At 42.6% G+C, this 18,416-nt stretch overlaps 1 protein-coding gene across 6 annotated transcripts; it reads left to right on the top strand.

Annotated features, from left to right (window-relative positions):
- The first annotated feature begins 1,714 nt into the window (after nucleotides 1-1,714).
- Nucleotides 1,715-17,658, top strand: CD226 (CD226 molecule). 6 transcript variants are annotated; one of them, XM_081205653.1, is made up of 7 exons: nucleotides 1,715-2,016; nucleotides 2,305-2,631; nucleotides 7,988-8,338; nucleotides 10,675-10,785; nucleotides 13,394-13,461; nucleotides 14,651-14,748; nucleotides 15,202-17,658. In XM_081205653.1, exons 1-7 carry the CDS (start codon nucleotides 1,968-1,970, stop codon nucleotides 15,242-15,244), a joined length of 1,047 nt encoding a protein of 348 aa, XP_081061779.1. In that variant the 5' UTR covers nucleotides 1,715-1,967; the 3' UTR covers nucleotides 15,245-17,658. The 6 variants fall into 6 exon arrangements, with proteins under 6 accessions (XP_081061779.1, XP_081061778.1, XP_081061776.1 ...); XM_081205652.1 differs by having other exon boundaries at nucleotides 1,716-2,016; nucleotides 7,991-8,338; nucleotides 14,651-14,737; XM_081205650.1 differs by having other exon boundaries at nucleotides 1,717-2,016; nucleotides 14,651-14,737.
- Nucleotides 17,659-18,416: the final 758 nt, after the last annotated feature.

The following is an 18,416-nucleotide window of genomic DNA, read 5'->3' on the forward strand; positions in this document are numbered from 1 at the left end:
AATATAATATAATATAATATAATATAATATAATATAATATAATATAATATAATATAATATAATTAATATAATATAATATAATATAATATAATATAATATAATATAATAATAATTTCTAAACTGGCCTGCCCTATGGCCCTGTGGTGTGATTCTGTGTTGCTAAAGATTTTTGTGGTTTCCCAAGACCCTGCAAATTTGTGATTTCATGCTCCCCCCATTTCCCCCCAGATCTCCTTTTACATTTGGCCACACCCAATTTGTCCTCCTGCCACCATAGCTTAGCCATGGGTCAATATGGCCTGCAGACCAAATCAGCTTGGCCCCCTCCCCCCGGCTTTAAAGTGTAGCAATAGGTCCCTAACGCAACACCATTAACTACTGAAATTTATTAGCAGTGGGAAAGTAGGCAAGGAGTAATGGGGACAGGGACGGGGACTAAGAAGTTGTACAAATCTGAAACTGACCTGTAGGGCTGTGCAAATAAATTCATCATACCGTTGAATACTGGTATTGAAATAACATTGTGAAAACTGTTTCAACAAGGCAATATACCAGGGAACAAAAGGTGGACACTTCAGCAAAGTAACCAAAGAACATAAAGAACTGGAAAGCACTTCTTTCTTTCCTCACACGCACCCCTGCTGGTGGAAAAAAAAGAGGGGGAAGAGTTTTTATTTTTTATTTTCTGGTGGTGTTTATGTTGTTGGTTCCCCCTACACAGCTTTCCTCCATATAAAAAAAGGTAGGGTTTTTCATTTATTTATTTAAAGGAGACTATCTTTTTGCTTCCTTGCCCTCCCTCCCTCCCTTTGATAAAAAGGGAGAGGTTGGTGGGACGAGGGCCTTCTATGGGGTGGGGAGGGGATGAAGAGGAAAAGATTTAGCTGGCTGCCTTATGCTGAAATGGTAGGTTGGGTACTATGTGAGAATGATGGGGAGGGTGTTTTTCAGTAAGCGGTGCAAGCAAATGTGTGTCTACTCACAAGCAAGCCCTACTGAATTCAATGAGGCTTACTCCCAGGAAAGTAGAAGTAAGTTTAGTTGAGCTCAGTGGGGCTTATGTATGCACAGATTCCACTTTGAGTGGGGAAGCAGATGCAACTTGACTGGTAAATCACTTAAACTACAGTGGTGCCCCGCAAGACTAATGCCTCGCAAGACGGAAAACTCGCTAGACGAAAGAGTTTTCCGTTTTGGAGGTGCTTCGCAAAACGAATCTCCTATGGGCTTGCTTCGCAAGACGAAAATGTCTTGCGAGTTCCTGAGGGGTTTTTTTCCTTCCCCCCTTTTTCTAAGCCGCTAAGCCTCTTATCAGCTGATCCAATAAGCCACTAAAAGCCGCTAATAGTGCTAATAGCGCTAATCCGCTAATCCGTCAATGGGCTTGCTTTGCAAGACGAAAAAACTGCTAGACGAAGAGAATCACAGAACGGATTCTCTTCGTCTTGCAAGGCACCACTGTACTCTTATATTAGTTGAAAATATATTATCGGGAAGTTTATTTAATATTTTTATTAAATCTGCCACTATGCATTTTAAGGCCCTCCACCACCGCAGAGAGCCTTGTCAAGGCCCTCAGCTGTGGCAGAGAAGTGCGACGCATCCCCTACCGCTGTGGGGAGGTACGGCGAGACCCTCTGCCGTTGTAGATATATATCATGATATATCAAGCTATCGTGATATTTACCTGGTGATATATTGTGATGCTGAAAATCAGATACCACTCAGCCCTGCTAACCTAAGCAGCTAGGATGGGTGTGAAAGTAACTTAAATTAAGAAGGGGAGCATCTTAGATTCTCACAGACTTGTCATAGGTCATGCAGACATTTAGTCTCATTTGCTATTTCTACAAAACTGTGGAAATGGCTTTTCATCTTGCTTACTCATTTCAACAGGATGCACCACGTGGTCAGGAAATAGACACTTAGATGAAGTTCTTGCGACTGTCTTTTTAGTAGTGCTGGAGATGGATTACCTTGCCTTCTTCATTGTTGCTGCTCTGCAATCATATCAAAGTAAGATAAGTTTCTTAAGTAGCATGCTGGGGGTAATCTCTGGATACTTTGCCTACAGATCGTAAGCGTGTTTTGTAGTAAGTTCCATAGAAATAATTTCACCCTTTGGAGATCCTTGTTTAGCCTGAGCTTGGTCAACTTGTACTCGGTGTGGAAGTGGAGAGGGGCTGTTGGTTCTGGAAGCGTTTAGCTTGATCATTCGATGCTTCAGGTGTTAATGTGGTTCAGAGTTTAATGAAGATAACAGCATTTCCCCCCTCTTCTCTTTCTGTCTTGTTTCTGTCACAGTTGAAGGAGAACATGTGGATTCTACTGTGAAACTTGCCAGTGCCATGACTCTTGAATGTGCCTTTCCGAAGGCTGCAAATATAGTCCAGATGATTTGGCAGAAGGAGGAGGGCAAAGAGAAAGAGAACATTGCAGTCTTCAAACTGCCTGACCAATTGCATATTTCCAGCAAATATAAGGACAGAGTCAGTGTTACTAACGATACCTCGAACATCAAGTCCTTGGTGTTCAATAGCACAACTGGGGAAGATACTGGCTTTTATCTATGCTCTTTTCATACCTTCCCGCTTGGGATTTGGAAAAAGAGAATACAGGTTGTCCAATCAGGTAAGGTAAAAGTTTTAAGTACTGCCTTATACATTAATGTAAATTACAGTATACATTATAAATTCAATTTATTAGCCTCTTATGATATAATAATAAATAATAAAATCAATGGCAAGTGCAAATCCTACATATCTGTCAGCAAGAAAACATCAGCTGCTATGATTAAAAATAAAGTAGATATTTTCAGGGATGCAGCTGCAATGTGAGCAGAGGCAGATTGAGGGGAGCATTACTGGTTTGGTCGCACTGGGTGTGGAGCCTCAGGGGTGCCTCAGAGGATGCCACAATGATGGGGTGGAATGGAACGCAAGAGGCGGGGGTGGGGCGTGAATATTGTCATTGCACAGGGAGTCACTGAAACTGGAGTTGCCAAAGTCCGCCATTAATGTAAGTCCTGCAACTCTTGCTCTTGTGACACTGCCCCCTCCCCACTGCTCCGGATACTGGACCAAAGTGGCTCAGAGGCAACCTCCATGTGGCAAAAGGACAAGTAACCATTAATGGAAGCAATATATAGTGTTTGACCACGTAAAAGAGAATGAATGCATACCTCATAACTAATTTTGTTAAAATATCAGTATCTCCTCTATTCTCCAAATCTTCCTCCACCCCATGGAATTCTGAATTCATGTATGCAGGATTAGAAATGTTTTTGAAACCCTGTGGTGGGAGGGAACAGCTAGAAAAGAGATTTGGCAATGAGAATTGTCAAATGGCAAAAAGAGTTGAGGAAACTCCTTTTCTATCATCTAAATTCCCTCATTCTGACTTTTCTAAATAAAAAAAACAACAACTATTGGTCTCCCATATCCCCTTTAAAAATAAACATTTAAATGACAGTGTTTGGCTTACAATGAGAGGAGTAGGTCAATCACCCACAAGCACCTTTGCTCTTTCAAGACAGACGTGTGACTTTTCTCAATTTTGCTAGTCAGAGATTCAAGAAAACCGAGTGCATACAGGTGTTTTGTGGGAAACTATGACTAAATCTGTGACTTTTAGTGTACTAATTATCTTCCTCCCAAAGCTATTTTAGCTAAAGAAGAAAAACCGCACTAAGGGAATTGCTGCTTTTGTTGTGTGGCTGTCAGCGGTGAATTACACTAGCTATCCAATTATTCCACCTGCTGCTAGGAGTGTTTAATTGTGGATGCCGCTGTGCGTATGTTACCAACTTGAAGCTAGCAGCCCTTGTTAAATGAACCTTTTATTCGGTGATTTCCTGTCTAGCTTGAAAGTTTTGTTGCCTCTCATTCTGGACTTTGAATAAGTGAACTTGGACACTGAGTCCCCAGTTCAGATTGTTAATAAGTCCAAGTGAAAAGTTTTCAAAGTGAAGGTTCATATTGTGTCTGCATGTAGAATAAAAAGCAATTAGATGTCCAGTTTGTGAAATTCAGTGGGAATTTGACACTTGCCTCCCATAGCTGATGTCTTCTGATTGGCAGGCGCAATCCCTGTCATGTTGAGTTTAATGAGTTCTGTATTCTCTCTCTTTTCAACTGTAGCCAGAGTAACACAAGAAAGGCCTGCGGAAATGTCATGGCAGTTTTCATCCTCCACAGAGCACATCACACTCCTTTGCAACCAGAGATATTCACGTTGTGTATGAGTGTGCTGAGTTCTTGGTGTTCCAGAAGGTAGCACACAGTAGGTGAATATGAGTCAGTTACAGAGCCTATGGTTTTCACACAATGCCATAGCTTGTGCCTCTGGTTGGGAGATGATTGAAAAGACTCTTCAGTGATAGCACAAGGGTACCATAGAAACACAAGTTTGGAATGACACAATACCAGAAACATGAGGTTTTCTCACCCTTTAATCTTTTTAAGGGCTCTTATATAACTAAAATGGTTGCCTGCATCAAAGAAGGCAGTAACTGGCCATTAATGAATCAATGAATCAATGAATCAATGATTATTACTAATAATTGTTAGTTTCTACATCAGGCATAGGCAAACTCGACCCTCCAGATGTTTTGGGACTACAACTCCCATCATCCCTGACCACTGGTTGTGTTAGCTATGGATGATGGGAATTGTAGTCCCAAAACATCTGAAGGGCCGAGTTTGCCTATGCCTGTTCTACATTAACAAGCTGTGCTGTATAAGCCAGGTTTAAACACACACACACCTGAGGGAATGGGAGTGGATGGAAAAGGTAGAATAGAGAAACTAAAATTAAATTTCCTAGAAGTCCTCAGTCCTGTAGCCAAGTTGTTATAGGAAAAAGTTGTAATTCTTCCTTTGCTCTGTAGCCTCAAAGCTTGAGCCTTAAACCCTTGTGATTGTAAGTGATTGTGACTTGCTCAAGGCCGACTGTGATTTGTTTTGTCCTCTTCCCTCCCTGTCCCTTTTTTATTTTGTGCTGTGTTTTCTAGATTGCAGATCTGCAGACAGGGACTACCTTGTTTAGAATGATTGCATTTTTGTGAGGTTTGGTTTTTTTTGGAGGGGTGTGTGTGTGTAGGCTGCATGCCTGAGCCCCTTCTAATTCCTGGATTCAGCAATGGTTAAAATCTAATGGAAAGTTCAATTGTTGGGATAGCCAGACAAGTTTGTTGACACATTGTTGTTGTTGTTGTTGTTTAGTCATTTAGTCATGTCTGACTCTTCGTGACCCCATGGACCACAGCACGCCAGGCACTCCTGTCTTCCACTGCCTCCCTCAGTTTGATCAAACTCATGCTGGTATCTTCGAGAATACTGTCCAACCATGTCGTCCCCTTCTCCTTGTGCCCTCCATCTTTCCCAACATCAGGGTCTTTTCCAGGGAGTCTTCTCTTCTCATGAGGTGGCCAAAGTATTGGAGCCTCAGCTTCAGGATCTGTCTTTCCAGTGAGCATTCAGGGCTGATTTCCTTAAGAATGGAGAGGTTTGATCTTCTTGCAGTCCATGGGACTCCCATTGACACGTTAATGGCCCCCTAATTATGGGTTGTTAGGGTGACAGAGGAAGTGGCTTTGTGCCAAGGGGCAAATGGGTAGCACCCCTCCCTCACCTGTTGGTGAGAAGGACAAGGGCCAGAGACATGCATGTGTGAACTGAGCTAGACACAAGAGACAGGCAGAAGCCTGATAGGGAGAGACATGCTTGATTTCTGCTTGAATCCAAGGCTGTGGCTTTGGGAGAGACAAGAGTTTCTTGGGGTGTTGATGCTGTAAGCTCCTCCATCATAAGCTTGGGTTGTATACATGTGCAAATAAGCCATATATCACAAAGACACCACACTCGCCAATGTCCCTCATTCCAAGGAAACCAAACCCTAGGTAAACCCCTGGGATCTCACATGCTCAGAGATTAGAACGTCATGTACCAGTATGTAGGCAGGTCTGGGAGCCTTTTTGGCCAAGGAGTGTGGGAAACAAATGATCTAAATAAACAAAAATAAATAAGGCTGGCACTAGCTGAACAGAGTTATGAAACTTGGTTTCTCTCATCTAACATAAAAGCACTGCATCATGCTAAATACATCCTATGTGCTTTATACATTATGACAGATTCAATACTATTGGAAAATGAAGCCCAATAAGCCATCACGTAAAATATGGCAATATGAAAATGGATTGTAAGTGCCAATGACAGCCAAATCTCTATTACCATATGGAAAATCAAAGGGGGGCCACATACAGTATCCAGAAAATTTCTACTTTTTTCCCTTCATTTTATGAAGTTATAGCTTTATGTGCAGTATGTCAGCATTTCAAGTCGCTATAATTGCTACATTTTAAAAGGCATTTTAAAAAAAGATCGAAAAATGAGGTAGTTATATGACAGGAGAGAAAATGGAGAGCCGATCTGTTGCTTACGAAGCCGTAAATCTGAAACTAGGGGAACCTGTGATAGGTAGCCATTAAAATGACACACATTCTTTCAGATGAGTGAGGAACAAGTGGCATGGAAATGCTTGCTATTGTAATGATCTGCTCATGAAGAAACTAAACCGGAGCTGTAGCAGAACAATGAAGAAGAAGAATAAAAGCACGTCACCTTTGTAATAGCTCTGTTACTGCATTTATCTTTAATAGCTGCAAAAGATCTCCCTAGCAGGATTCTCGCATGGAACAGGGTGGGCGGGGTGGGGGAGTGGGGTGTGGTGGGGAGAGGAATGAATGCCCTTGGAGATGCAAGAAGATTCTTCCCCCACCTCAGTCATTCCTAGCAGCTCCTTGCTTCTTAGAACATCTCTCTGTTAGGCTTCCTGGTGTTCTCTTGCTTCCTGTATTGCTAAAAGCAGGAGCATCAGAATGTAATCTCCTTCCTGCAGCTGCACTGTTAGCCTTACATGCACAAACACACACACACACACACACACACACGCACCAAAGAGAGGGAGAGGGGGGTAATGTCAGTAGCTAAAAGACAAGACACAGAAGGAAGACAGTGTTGAGGACAGGGTTTATGGATGCACGATTCTGTGAGATCATTCAGGATGATGGGCCGCCATTTCCAGCGATCTTAGTTCTGTGGGACAGGGAGTCCAGCTGTTGCATTCTGAACTTCTGACTTTGGGCTTCAGGACTGCACGGTCTAGCAACATACTAAAATCTACTAGGTGGATTATGCTATTAAGGACTTGAGCTATTTGACATGATTTAAGGATTGCAAATTCTATTTTTATGATGTTATCCGCTGACGACCTGTTCTTAACCTCAGAACTGTGAAGCATGACTGCATTGCATTTTCTGGAAAATAGTGTATACCCATTATTCAGGAATTCTCCCGGTATTTAGATTCCAACCAAAATGTTCAAAACAACAGCAGGCCTGGATATATTCAGCACAGAAATGAAAGAAAGGCTCTATGACTGATACTGCATGTAAAAAAAAAAAAAAATGAAGCAAACTTGAGAAATCTAAAATTCAATGTTAAAGGTCTCGATTGTTAACAGTTCATCTGGAGCATCTAATTAGACTTCCATCTTTTATAGCCATTAGCACCTAAGCCAGGGAGGTGTGTGGCAGCATGTATGAAGAATTGTCTTCCCAGAAAGAGGCTGTTCATACCCTCTTAACACAGATAGAAATGATCCACAGTAAAGGAAGGGCTAGATAAACATGAATTTCAAAAGGGGGGCGGCAGTCTTCTAGTAATCTCTGACTGTAACCAGCAGGGGAGATTCAGACCATCTTTCTTGGCTGAGGTGAGGAAAATAAGAGATTTATAATGAAATCCAATGCACATCTACCCACAAAAGTGAACTCTACAGACTTCATTGGGACTTTCTTCCCAAGTAAGCATGCTGCCCAATCAATGAATTGTTTTGCTGAAACAAAATGAGAGGGTGGTGGTGGTTGTTAAATCTATTATTATTTTTTTATACAGTGTTTCTTTTTTCCTCAACTTCTTTTTTTAAGCAGGGGATTTTGAGCCTCGACACTTGTCATATCGCCATATGATTGCTGAACCAGGAGCAAATGTCAACTTTACCTATGGGCCTGACCCCGAAACAACACTTTATCAAGTGAAATGGAAAAGGATCTATACAGACCATGTGGACCTCATAGTCCAATGTGATACATCTGGTATAGCAGTCTATGGTTCAGATTATGAAGACCGTGTAGTGATAGACTGTGCCGCCCGGGTGGCTAGCACAATTGTACTTCGGAATGTCACAGCTTCTGACTCTGGGATGTACAGCTGTTCTTACATTGGGACGAATGGTGCAAATGCCACAGTCTGGACAAAACTGACCATTGATGGCAACAGTAAGTAAAGGGAATTTACAAAATCCTGCAGTTGTTTGTAGGCATTTGTATTAATTTAAACACATGTAAAATTAGAGGCTGAATAGTTGTTTTGAAAAGCATTTGCAAGGCAAAGGGAGAGAGTGAAAGAGAATGGACCTTAGTTGGGCTTGGCTTGGCTGGATAAAAAGTAGCAAGAAAAGAAAAGGATGGATAGGTGTTAAAGAGGAAAGATTGAAGGTGGGAAATGATAGACACAACTCGCCCCTCTATAACCACCCCCCAGCAATGGTGGTGAAGGAGGGAAGCAGCCAGCAGTCCAGATAAAATGAAGTGATGGAGGGAATCAATTTCCTTCCCCAAGATCTCCTTCTATAAGAGGGTGTTAGAGGATCCAGAAGCACTTATATAGCAATCTTCCTATAAAGAAAATCATCATCATCTACTCCCATCCCATCCAACATACTGTTTTCAACAGTGGTTAGAGTTCCAGATCTCAAGGAGAACTTCCAAGCTTCTTTAACTGAGAATGCTTAGAAATCCCCTTCTGGTCTTTCTGCTCAGCTCTGGAAGATTGGTGTGGATCTCAGGTTCCCATTCAATGTCCAGGAACAACACCTGAACAGGGTGTTATCTGCAGACTTGGCTATTTCGCTGCTCCAGGTAGTTTATTCCAGATGAATAGACAGGTTAGTCTGCTGTGATTAAATCAATAAAGAAAGTTGTCTTAACCCACAATACATTTGCCACAATAATTTAGGGTGAAATTCCAGCTCCGCACACGAGGCAGGTAACAATTCTTGGGTAGTCCTGGATTTTAACATATTGCTTACCAACCCCTATTTGACTTACAGGGACATGCAGCTATTTTTTCCCCACCAGTGTTGTTGCTGCCATACTTTGAATTTGTTCAGGAAAATGATTGATTTCAAACACCTGCTCTTCAACGTGGCCATTGCGATATGTTTGCATCCTCCATCTGGTTTGTGTCACGTGAAGCTGTGTGCTCTCCAGAGGCTGCCTGGCTTTCTGGTGCAAAACTGGATGCTCAGGCTTCAGTGACATTGGGAAGATGTTTGCAAGCTCATCACATGGCATATTTTAATTGAAAAACAAGCAAGTGGGAGGAAACCACATGAGAGGTGCAACATCTGCTTAGGTGCAAAGTTCTTTTGCCTCATTTGAAAGTGTCTCCGTAGTTTCTCACTGTCGGAGACCTCTTCCTGCACAGTGTGTGTGTGCTTAGCAAATGTTGTAAAACCCTTTGTGGCAAGGCGCATGACAAGCGGTTCAAACCACTTGTTAGGTTTTAGTGCGTTGTAAACTGTCGAGCCTGTCAGTGTTTCTCCCATATACCTCAAGTCAGGGCAGTGAAGGTTGAAAGCACTCACCCACAAAAAATTTGGACTCCCGTGAAGAAAAGTGTCAATATAAAAGCACTTGCATTTTTTGCCAGTTCTTTAGGGAAATGAACAGACTCCAACACACACTTAATAGTATCCTATCAACTTCTCCCCTCCAAAGATAGGGCAGATCTAGAAGACAAGTGATGTGTCTCTGACTTGTACACCTTGTTCTTAAGAAATCATGGGTATTTATGCTAGACATGAAATATTGGAGAAGCTCAGAACAGCATAAACTGCTGCAAAGAAGAGCTTCCAGGTTCTGGTATTTTTCTAAAAGCTAAATCTGTTGATATTTTTTTACTGACATGCATAGACCCTGAATGAGTATGGTACGAAGGCAGTCCGTAGAAGTATGCAGTCAGATGCCTTCAGCTATGTGAACAAAGTCAACCTGAATTGAACCCTTTTCAGACCACTGCAATCCCACAAATTGTACTGCTGTTTGGCAGGCACTGGTTCATCATGAGCATCTATTTTTGAGCACTTCATGGCTACAAGTTTGGCAGTCAGTGCTCACTCTGAACAAAACAGCAACTAATGTGAGCCTGATTTTCTAAAATTTTTAGAAACAGGTATTCTTACTGAAGCAAGTCCTACATCTGACGAGATAACACAATGAGCCAGGCTGAAACTCTTGAAGATGAAACATCGGGTTACTGATCTCTTCACTGTTTAGAGCTTGTTAAGCTTCAGTTAAATTCCAGCAGGGTTTCCAGATTTCAGAATATCAGATTAGATTTTCCTCATGCAGCCAGAATTGGAAACCCTGAAGAAATGAGCACATGCACACATGGGCTTGCGTGTGTGTGCGCACACACACTTGTATATTTATTTTGCTCTTCATGATCACAAACTGACTAGAATTTCATTTGACTGTATATCACTCAGAAAATTGTCTTGTTTCTCTCCCTCTTGAGCAATAGTAATAACATTTACCATTTACCTTCCTAGTTTCTTTGGAGAGTCATTCTGATCAGCGTAACTTTGTTATTGCTGGAGCTGCTGCTGTCTTATCATTAATAATGATCCTCATCATTACTGCACTTATTTGTCATCATAAAAAGTAAGCAAATTGTTCTGTACTCTCTCTAATATTTGTTCACTGACTTGATACCTACTTAAAACCTAATCCATGTATATGCCCAGCTAAAATTAATGGTGATCTTCAAATTAGCAGTGATGAATGTGCGAACAAATGGATTGAAAAATTCATTTTACTTTTTTATTATATATTTATATACCACTTATTTACCACTTATACCACTTTATATACCACCTTTTTTTTGTCTGATGAGCTAAGTGTACATGGTTCCCTCCTCATTTTATCCACATAACAACTCTGTGAGGTAGGTTAGACCAGTGTTTCCCAACCTTTTTCTTGCCGTGGCCCCCTGCTGACCTTTTTCCCTTCCTGTGGCCCCCCATGGACATAGCGGGGGGGGGAGCAGCTGCCTCCTATAAATAAAAATCCACACAAATCAATACAAATGTGAGGTTCTGTCCCCCTCAACAAAAGTCTGCCCCCTAACAAAAATCCTGACTACCTCAATGCCCCCCCTATCGTCCTGCTGGTAGAAAAGGAACTCTTTAAATGTTTTGTTTATAAATAGAACATGTTTTATTGCTTTTTTATAATTTATACAAAATACAATCACATAAAATTATAGGAACATAATGAAATATTGTTGAAGAAGAAAAAACAGAGACTAATAGAGCTGGAAGGGACCCCAAGGGTTATCTTTCTAGTGCAATCTCCTGCAATGTAGAAAACTCAGCTAAAGCATCTGTGACAATTGGCCATCCAACCTCTGCTCAGTAACCTCCAAGGAAGGAGAGTCCAGAACCTCCCGAGGGAGATTCATCTTCCATGTACCTTGGGTTACAGACGCTTCAGGTTACAGACTCCGCTAACCCAGAAACAGAACCTTGGGTTAAGAACTTTGCTTCAGGATGAGAACAGAAATTGCGCAGCGACAGCGGGAGGCCCCATTAGCTAAAGTAGTAACTCAGGTTAGGAACAGTTTCAGATTAAGAACGGACCTCCAGAATGAATTAAGTTCCTAACCCGAGGTACCACTGTATTATAAAAAGTAAACAACACTTATTTGATCCCAGTTATCTGACACAGAGGGGGAAACCTACAGATACTGTCCAAAAGGTGCACAGGGAGTGGTGTATTTATGGGAAAGTTTTAAAAAGCAATTGGTCCTCACTGACCTGGGCAAAAAGATCTTGTCATCCGGAGGAGCCCTGGCTGCCTAGATGAAACACTATAGCCCCCCACACCCTTGTCTAGGAGTAAGGCCCACTGAAGTCAGTGAGTAGTCACTTAGCTGTTTACAAGATGCAAGTCAGCAGCACCAGACGACTCTGCTCAGCTGGATGCTGGGGTGGATTTCACTCTGCACCTTGCAGAGCTAAGCCAACGGTGCCAACAGGCTCTTTGCCCCTCGGCAGCATCCAAAGGCCCTGATCTGCTAGGCGCTGTGGTGGATTGCACCCTGCACCTTGCAGAGTCAGGCCGAGGCTGCCACCGGGCCCAGCACTGCTGGCAACAACAAGCAGCTCCGGCTCTCCCAGCCCTACCCGTTGCCACCCCACCACCACACTTACCTGACCTAGGGGTCCTGGATCAAAGGCTCTACTGGTCAAAACAAGAGCCTCCGTGATTGCCCTTTTCCACTGGAAACAAACAAGAACTGCTCCAAGAAAACGCATGTGGCAAAAAGGAGCATTAGGTTCTGGTGGGCCACCCCCTTACCTCTTGTGATTGGCCAAATGGATAATGAGCCAATCAGGATTTTTAAAAATTTTAAAAATGATTTCCCCCCTTCACTTCTCACTTCCCTCTGTGGCCCCCTAGCCTTGTGCTTTGCTCCCCCATTTCCGTGACTTTCACCTGTGCCCCCCTTGGAATATCCTGCCCCCCTGGGAGCCATATGGCCCCTGGCTGGGAAACTGGGTTAGGCCAAGAGGCAGTGACTGGCCCTAGGTCATGCAGAGAGCTCTGTGGCTAAGGGGGGATTTGAACTCTGGTCTCTAGGACCATAGTGGGTGAATGTACAGTGGTACCTCGGGTTACATACATTTCAAGTTACATACACTTCAGGTTACAGACTGCTAACCCAGAAATAGTACCTCGGGTTAAGAACTTTGCTTCAGGATGAGAACAGAAATCGTGCTCCGGCGGTGTGGCGGCAGCAGGAGGCCCCATTAGCTAAAGTGGTGCTTCAGGTTAAGAACAGTTTCAGGTTAAGAACGGACCTCCGAATTAAGTACTTAACCCGAGGTACCACTGTATATGGGTGAATGCTCCTTTCTCATTAATTGGCTGATAACCAGCATGGAAGCATTTAGAAAGAGGGAGGCCATATCCTTCTGATTCCTGTTGAGGAAAAGTGCCTTCCCACTCCTCGATATGAGGCAGTTGCAAATGTAGAAGTGTGACTCAAGCTGGGCTGCAGCTAGTTCCTAGCAGACATACAGAACATGACTGAACACTTTGATCATCTCATAGGGGAGTGAATGAATAGTTGGTCAGGCATCTAAACACAAATTTTGCTCAGGGTTTCTACCTTCCAGAACCCACCTTAATATTTTGCACAGAACCTCAAAATTCCTATGTCCTGGTTGTGGGTCAAGTCTAACAACAGCGTTTTTTTTATGTGCCACAGAAAGAAGAAGAAGAAAAGGATGATGATGATGAAAGCCTTTCGTCTTGCTCACACACAAGCAAATGTAGGTGAAGCCTCCTTTCTTACAGAATCTCCTTTTGAGGATCATCTTCACCGTATGCAATAAGTCTAATGGCTGTGCCTCTCAAGCTTTTTGAGTCAAGCAACTTGCCTATTAAAAGCATGGATCACTTTTTGGGGAGGGGAAACAGTATTTATGAACAGTTACGGCATTTAGGATACTTTTGTATACCATAAAAACAAACTATGGGTTTTGGGCCAGTTGATTTGCTACGTTGTAGGATCAGCACTGAAAGAGGTATTGCTATTTTTAAAGCAGGGTTCTGAACTTTTAAAGATTTTTATGCTCTTCAGACTAACCAGAGATTTATTATAACACTTAGCTCAGTTGGTAGAGCATGAGACTCTTGATCTCAGGGTTGTGGGTTCAAGACCCATGTGGGTGAAAGATTCCTGCACTACAGGAGGTTGGGTTAGATGATCCTCGTGGTCCCTTTCAACTCTACAACTCTGTGATTCTGTTTTAAAATATGCTCACAAACCAGGTATTGCTCCTACCTAACCATAGAAGAGCATAGTGATAAGCCACAGGTTGTGGTTTAAAAGAAAATGCCATATGACTTGTTGGGTCCCCCCACCTCCAAAGCAAACTTTGGTTGAGCTCATCCTGATTCATTCTTGCCTTCGATGCTTGGCTAATGTGTATCCACACGACTCTATTAGTCTGGGTTTTGCTTTCTTTATTCATCCTTTTCATTTCCAGCAGAGGGAAAGGGGGAATCCCCAACAGAGATCTCTTTTCCATTCTAGAGGCACTATTAAGCACTGCTGATCTGTGTGCTGATACAGCACAGTTTCTTTCTAATGGCTGGTGGTGTAGGACAGAGGGCATATGAAGAGTGTTTGGTCTGTGGAAGTATTGTTTAGGAGATGCTGTCCAACAGCTTCAGGGCCAAGTTGCCAAAGTTTCAATAGGAATTGCTTATCATGTTACATTTCAAAGGCATGGGCTGATATATGAATCCGCATGGATGAATGCACAAGCTGCATCTTAAGTGTTTTATACATTACCACTAACCATGTTAAGGGTAAGCCAAAACCATTTACAGTACCTAGCTCTGTGTTATTTTTTGGGGGTCACAAAGAGTTCCCATTGTTAGCAGTTATTTGACGTACAACATCTTCTTTGTTTTATTCTGATGCTGGCCTGGTACACTTTGTTCTCTTGCCAGCAAAGGCAAATGAGACTGCATGGAGTGAAGGCAAATGGGGCGCAGCAGCCAAGAGAACAAGAGATTGACAAGAAGCATCAAAACAAGGTGATCCTTTGGTGAGATGGCCATTTTTCCAGTAATTTGTTCAGCTATGTTAATTATAAAGAAAAGATAAAGGGAGAGCATTTGATGCAGCCCTAATAGGAGGAGTAAGGCACTGAGTTCTGTGAATGGTTTTGTGAAGTTTTTCAGCTGTTTTTTGGCAAAAGAAACCTATTTGGCCTCTGTTCTCTGCTTTTTTTGTACACCATAAACTGGATGGTGCATGGACGTTTCTGGCTTGGAGTAGGAGGTAGGACTGGGCCATGGGGTGTTATGCCTCAAACACCCTTCCCAACTCAAGACTTGAAAAGCTGTTTCCAGAATACTCAGTCAGACACAATGTGTATGGGCATTGCAGTCAGCGTCCAAAGCCATTACATGCCTCAAATTTGCCTCTGTTGTAAGCATCTCTGATAGGGTGGTAGTCCTCAGTGTTCTTCACTGCTCTCTACTTTTCTCTTCTCTAGCCTTCAAACAAATATGGAAGACCTGGTTGTCAGAGTGCAGTAAATACTAGCAGAGGACAAATGACAGAAGATCCAGTCTATGCCAACTGCACAAATTGCTCATACAGACATATGTGAACATTGCCTCTTGTCTACTATGTGAATGACCTAGAGCCAAGGCTCCAACAATTTTTACATTGGGAATGTGACTGAATGTGAGAAAAAACCCATTCCACTACCATTTCACTCATCCGTGACCGAAGAAGTCCCACACACATACAATTGAACTGTGTGAAGACTGTAGGTATATATGAAGAGATAATTTACATAGGGGTCAAGAGATTAATAGTTGTGCAACGAAGACAAATCGGCTGTGATGCGACTTGGAATGTCAGCAGAGCTGCTTTGTACTAATACAAATTTGAATATAAGTGGACTATTGAAATAAGAGACTGAAAATAGGCTTTAAGTTGTCTTGCAGCCAAGCACTGAGTAGGTCAGATGCCACTTTCCATAACAAAGCTGCTGCTGGCTCCTGGTGAGGTATGTTTCCTCTGGACACAATTCAATATGGACACAAACACACACCCTTCCTTCTGCCCAGAACAGGCAGCCTGAGCAGAAGTTCCTGCCCATTGCCGTAATATGATCACTCAAGCTTGCAGAAAATAGAAAGCAAATGAACAGATGCCAAGTCTTTCCTTTTCTACTGTACCAGTGAAAACAAAAAGACTCTTCCTGTCAAGCTCTAGAAAACAATTAGAATAAATTATTGTAAGGTTGAGTTATAGAATCATAGAGTTGGAAGAGACTCCAAGAGTCATCTAGTTCAACCCTCTGCAATGCAACTAAAGCATCCATACAGGTGGCCATCCAACCTCTGCTTAAAAACCTCTGGGGAAGAAGAGTCCATAACCTCCTGACAGAGACAGTTCCATTGTCAAACAGCTCTTACTGTCAGAAAGTTCTTCCTGATGTTTAGTCGGAATTTCTTTTCTTGGAACTTGCAGCCATTGGTTCGAGTCCTATGCTCCAGAGTAGGAGAAACAGGCTTGTTCCATGTGACAGCCCTTGAGATATTTGAAGATGGCCATCATATCTCCTCTCAGTCTCTTCTTTTCCAGGTTAAATATACTCAACTCCTTCAACTGTTTCTCATAAGCCTTGGTTTCTAGACCTTTGATCATCTTGGTCACCCTTCTCTGCACACGCTCCAGTTTGTCAATGAAATGAAAACTCTAATTGAGAGCAAGAACTGTCCATGAATAAGCATGGGGAGGAATGAAAAGAAAGCATTGCTCAAAACACCCTTCAGGCATCCAGAAGGCATAAGGCAGGGAAGAGGAACCTGTTGTTCTCCATATGTTGTTGGACTGTACCCAATTATTGCCATTTTCTTCAGTCACCTCTCTGCATTCTGAGATTTCAGCAACATTGCCCATATGCTTTCAAATGTTATCTTCAAAGCCAAAAGAAATAGCAACATTAAGAAAAAGGAAAGCTGTAGGAATCCAAATGTTGTGTCCAGGATTACAATGTTTCATCTCTTTCAGAAAGGTAAACTCAGACGCTGTTGAACTTCAAAATTCACACCACCTTAAAATATAATATGGTGACATATATGGGCTACATAGTTCCTATTGACATGACTTTAACAGTGCCCACAGACCAGAAACTATAAAGGAGTTAGCCCAATCTCAGTGCATTTAGTTATAACCAGTGGAAATTTAAGGGGCTGTGAAAGATGATCTAGGGCCAGATAAGTAGCAAATACTACCACTATTAGAATCAACTCAGGCATTGCATTCACATGGGAACAAATCCTGTGCTATATCTGCTAAGATCATTAAGTGATCTTTGCTCTAATGCTTAGGAGTTCTCAAGTTCTTCTTGAACCAGAGATGATTATCTTATTTCTTGAACAATGAGCAGATAGTTTACTGATTAGTGTTACTACCTTGTTGATTTTGAAAGAGGTATTTTTCTCTAGACGTTTATCACTAAGCATCAGCTCCATTTAATCTATAGGTAATAACAAAGAGAGCAAGAGAGAGGAGCTCCTTGTAGCTAAAAGTGTAATTTAAATAGCTATGTCCATAAGGCAGTAATTTTTGGACCAATGAGATGGAGATCAGGAACATTTTTCCAGCATTACATGGACAGTCTAGGACATTGTGCAGCTTTATTTATTTTACAGCAAAATCAAATGGAAATACAACAGTTAGTTAGTTTGCTTCACCCAGACTTGAAGAGTTTGAGTGCCTGCCATGATTGGCATCTGTGACCTCCTTATCCAAGTCACATATGTTACAATGGATGTTGTTGTTTTTTAGCAAAGAACTCAGGAAATGGAAATGTATTGGAAGTGTGTGCCACAAAACTCTATTATGTCAATGATGTTCTGTTTTGTCTGACATACCAACTGCATCATCAAATTTACAAAGAACAAGAGTAAAGAAATTTGCAATATTTACCAACGATCAGGAGTTCCATTTGCTAAGTCAGTGTCAATGGAGAATGGGCATGCGGCAGCACTTTAGGCAGAGTGTAGAGACTGCCATGTGTACTACGACATGCTGTGGCACCCATCATTCTCGCTCGTGGAGATTGTTAATCACATGGAGGGAAAGGAAGGCTGTGGTGGAGGTTGAAAGGGAGTAGCTGGGGGAATACCTAGGCAAAAGTGGCTACAGCTATTGCTTAGACCAGTGGTTTTCAACCAGTGTGCTGTTGGCCTGAATAATGGTCAAGGGTGCTGCAGGCAGCACTGGCCCCTGGCCCTTTTTCCTTCCCTAATGCCCTCTTGTGTCTCTGCCTCCCAAAGGCTTGTGCAGTTGTTTGTTGCTCCTGCTGCCACCACTGCTGCCTCCCAAGGTGAGTAAGTGCTGGCCTCATGCTCACCTTTGGCCAGTCTCCGTCGGGCTGCTAAGTCTGGGGGAATCCTCTACCCAGGCCCCCAAGGGGCAGCATGAGAAGGCAGCTCTCTTTGGGGTGGGGTGGACAGCTCAGAGACAAGGGCAGCTGTGGCAGCTGCCCAGAGGACTCCCATGGAGGGGAGAGGGAACACTTCACAAGGGTGTGAGGAACTGCCAGCTCTGCAGACAAGGGGTGACATAACTGGGCTTCTGAGGCTCGAAGCTCGTTTCCCCACCAAGGAGCCACAGAAAGAATGCAGTTGGTTAAGTTGAGCTGTGGGCTCAGAAAGGTTGGAAACGTCTGGCTTAGGCATTTGTACA

The sequence above is a fragment of the Podarcis bocagei genome (assembly GCF_964188305.1).
Source record: "Podarcis bocagei genome assembly, chromosome: 8".
NCBI lineage: Eukaryota > Metazoa > Chordata > Lepidosauria > Squamata > Lacertidae > Podarcis > Podarcis bocagei.

Coding starts and splice junctions, on each gene's coding strand:
- CD226 (XM_081205650.1), top strand. CDS start 1,968: ATGGATTACCTTGCCTTCTTCATTGTTGCTGCTCTGCAATCATATCAA. Junction 2,632..7,987: donor AATACAGGTTGTCCAATCAG/GTAAGGTAAAAG, acceptor TCTTTTTTTAAG/CAGGGGATTTTGAGCCTCGA. Junction 13,462..14,650: donor TTGCTCACACACAAGCAAAT/GTAGGTGAAGCC, acceptor TTCTCTTGCCAG/CAAAGGCAAATGAGACTGCA.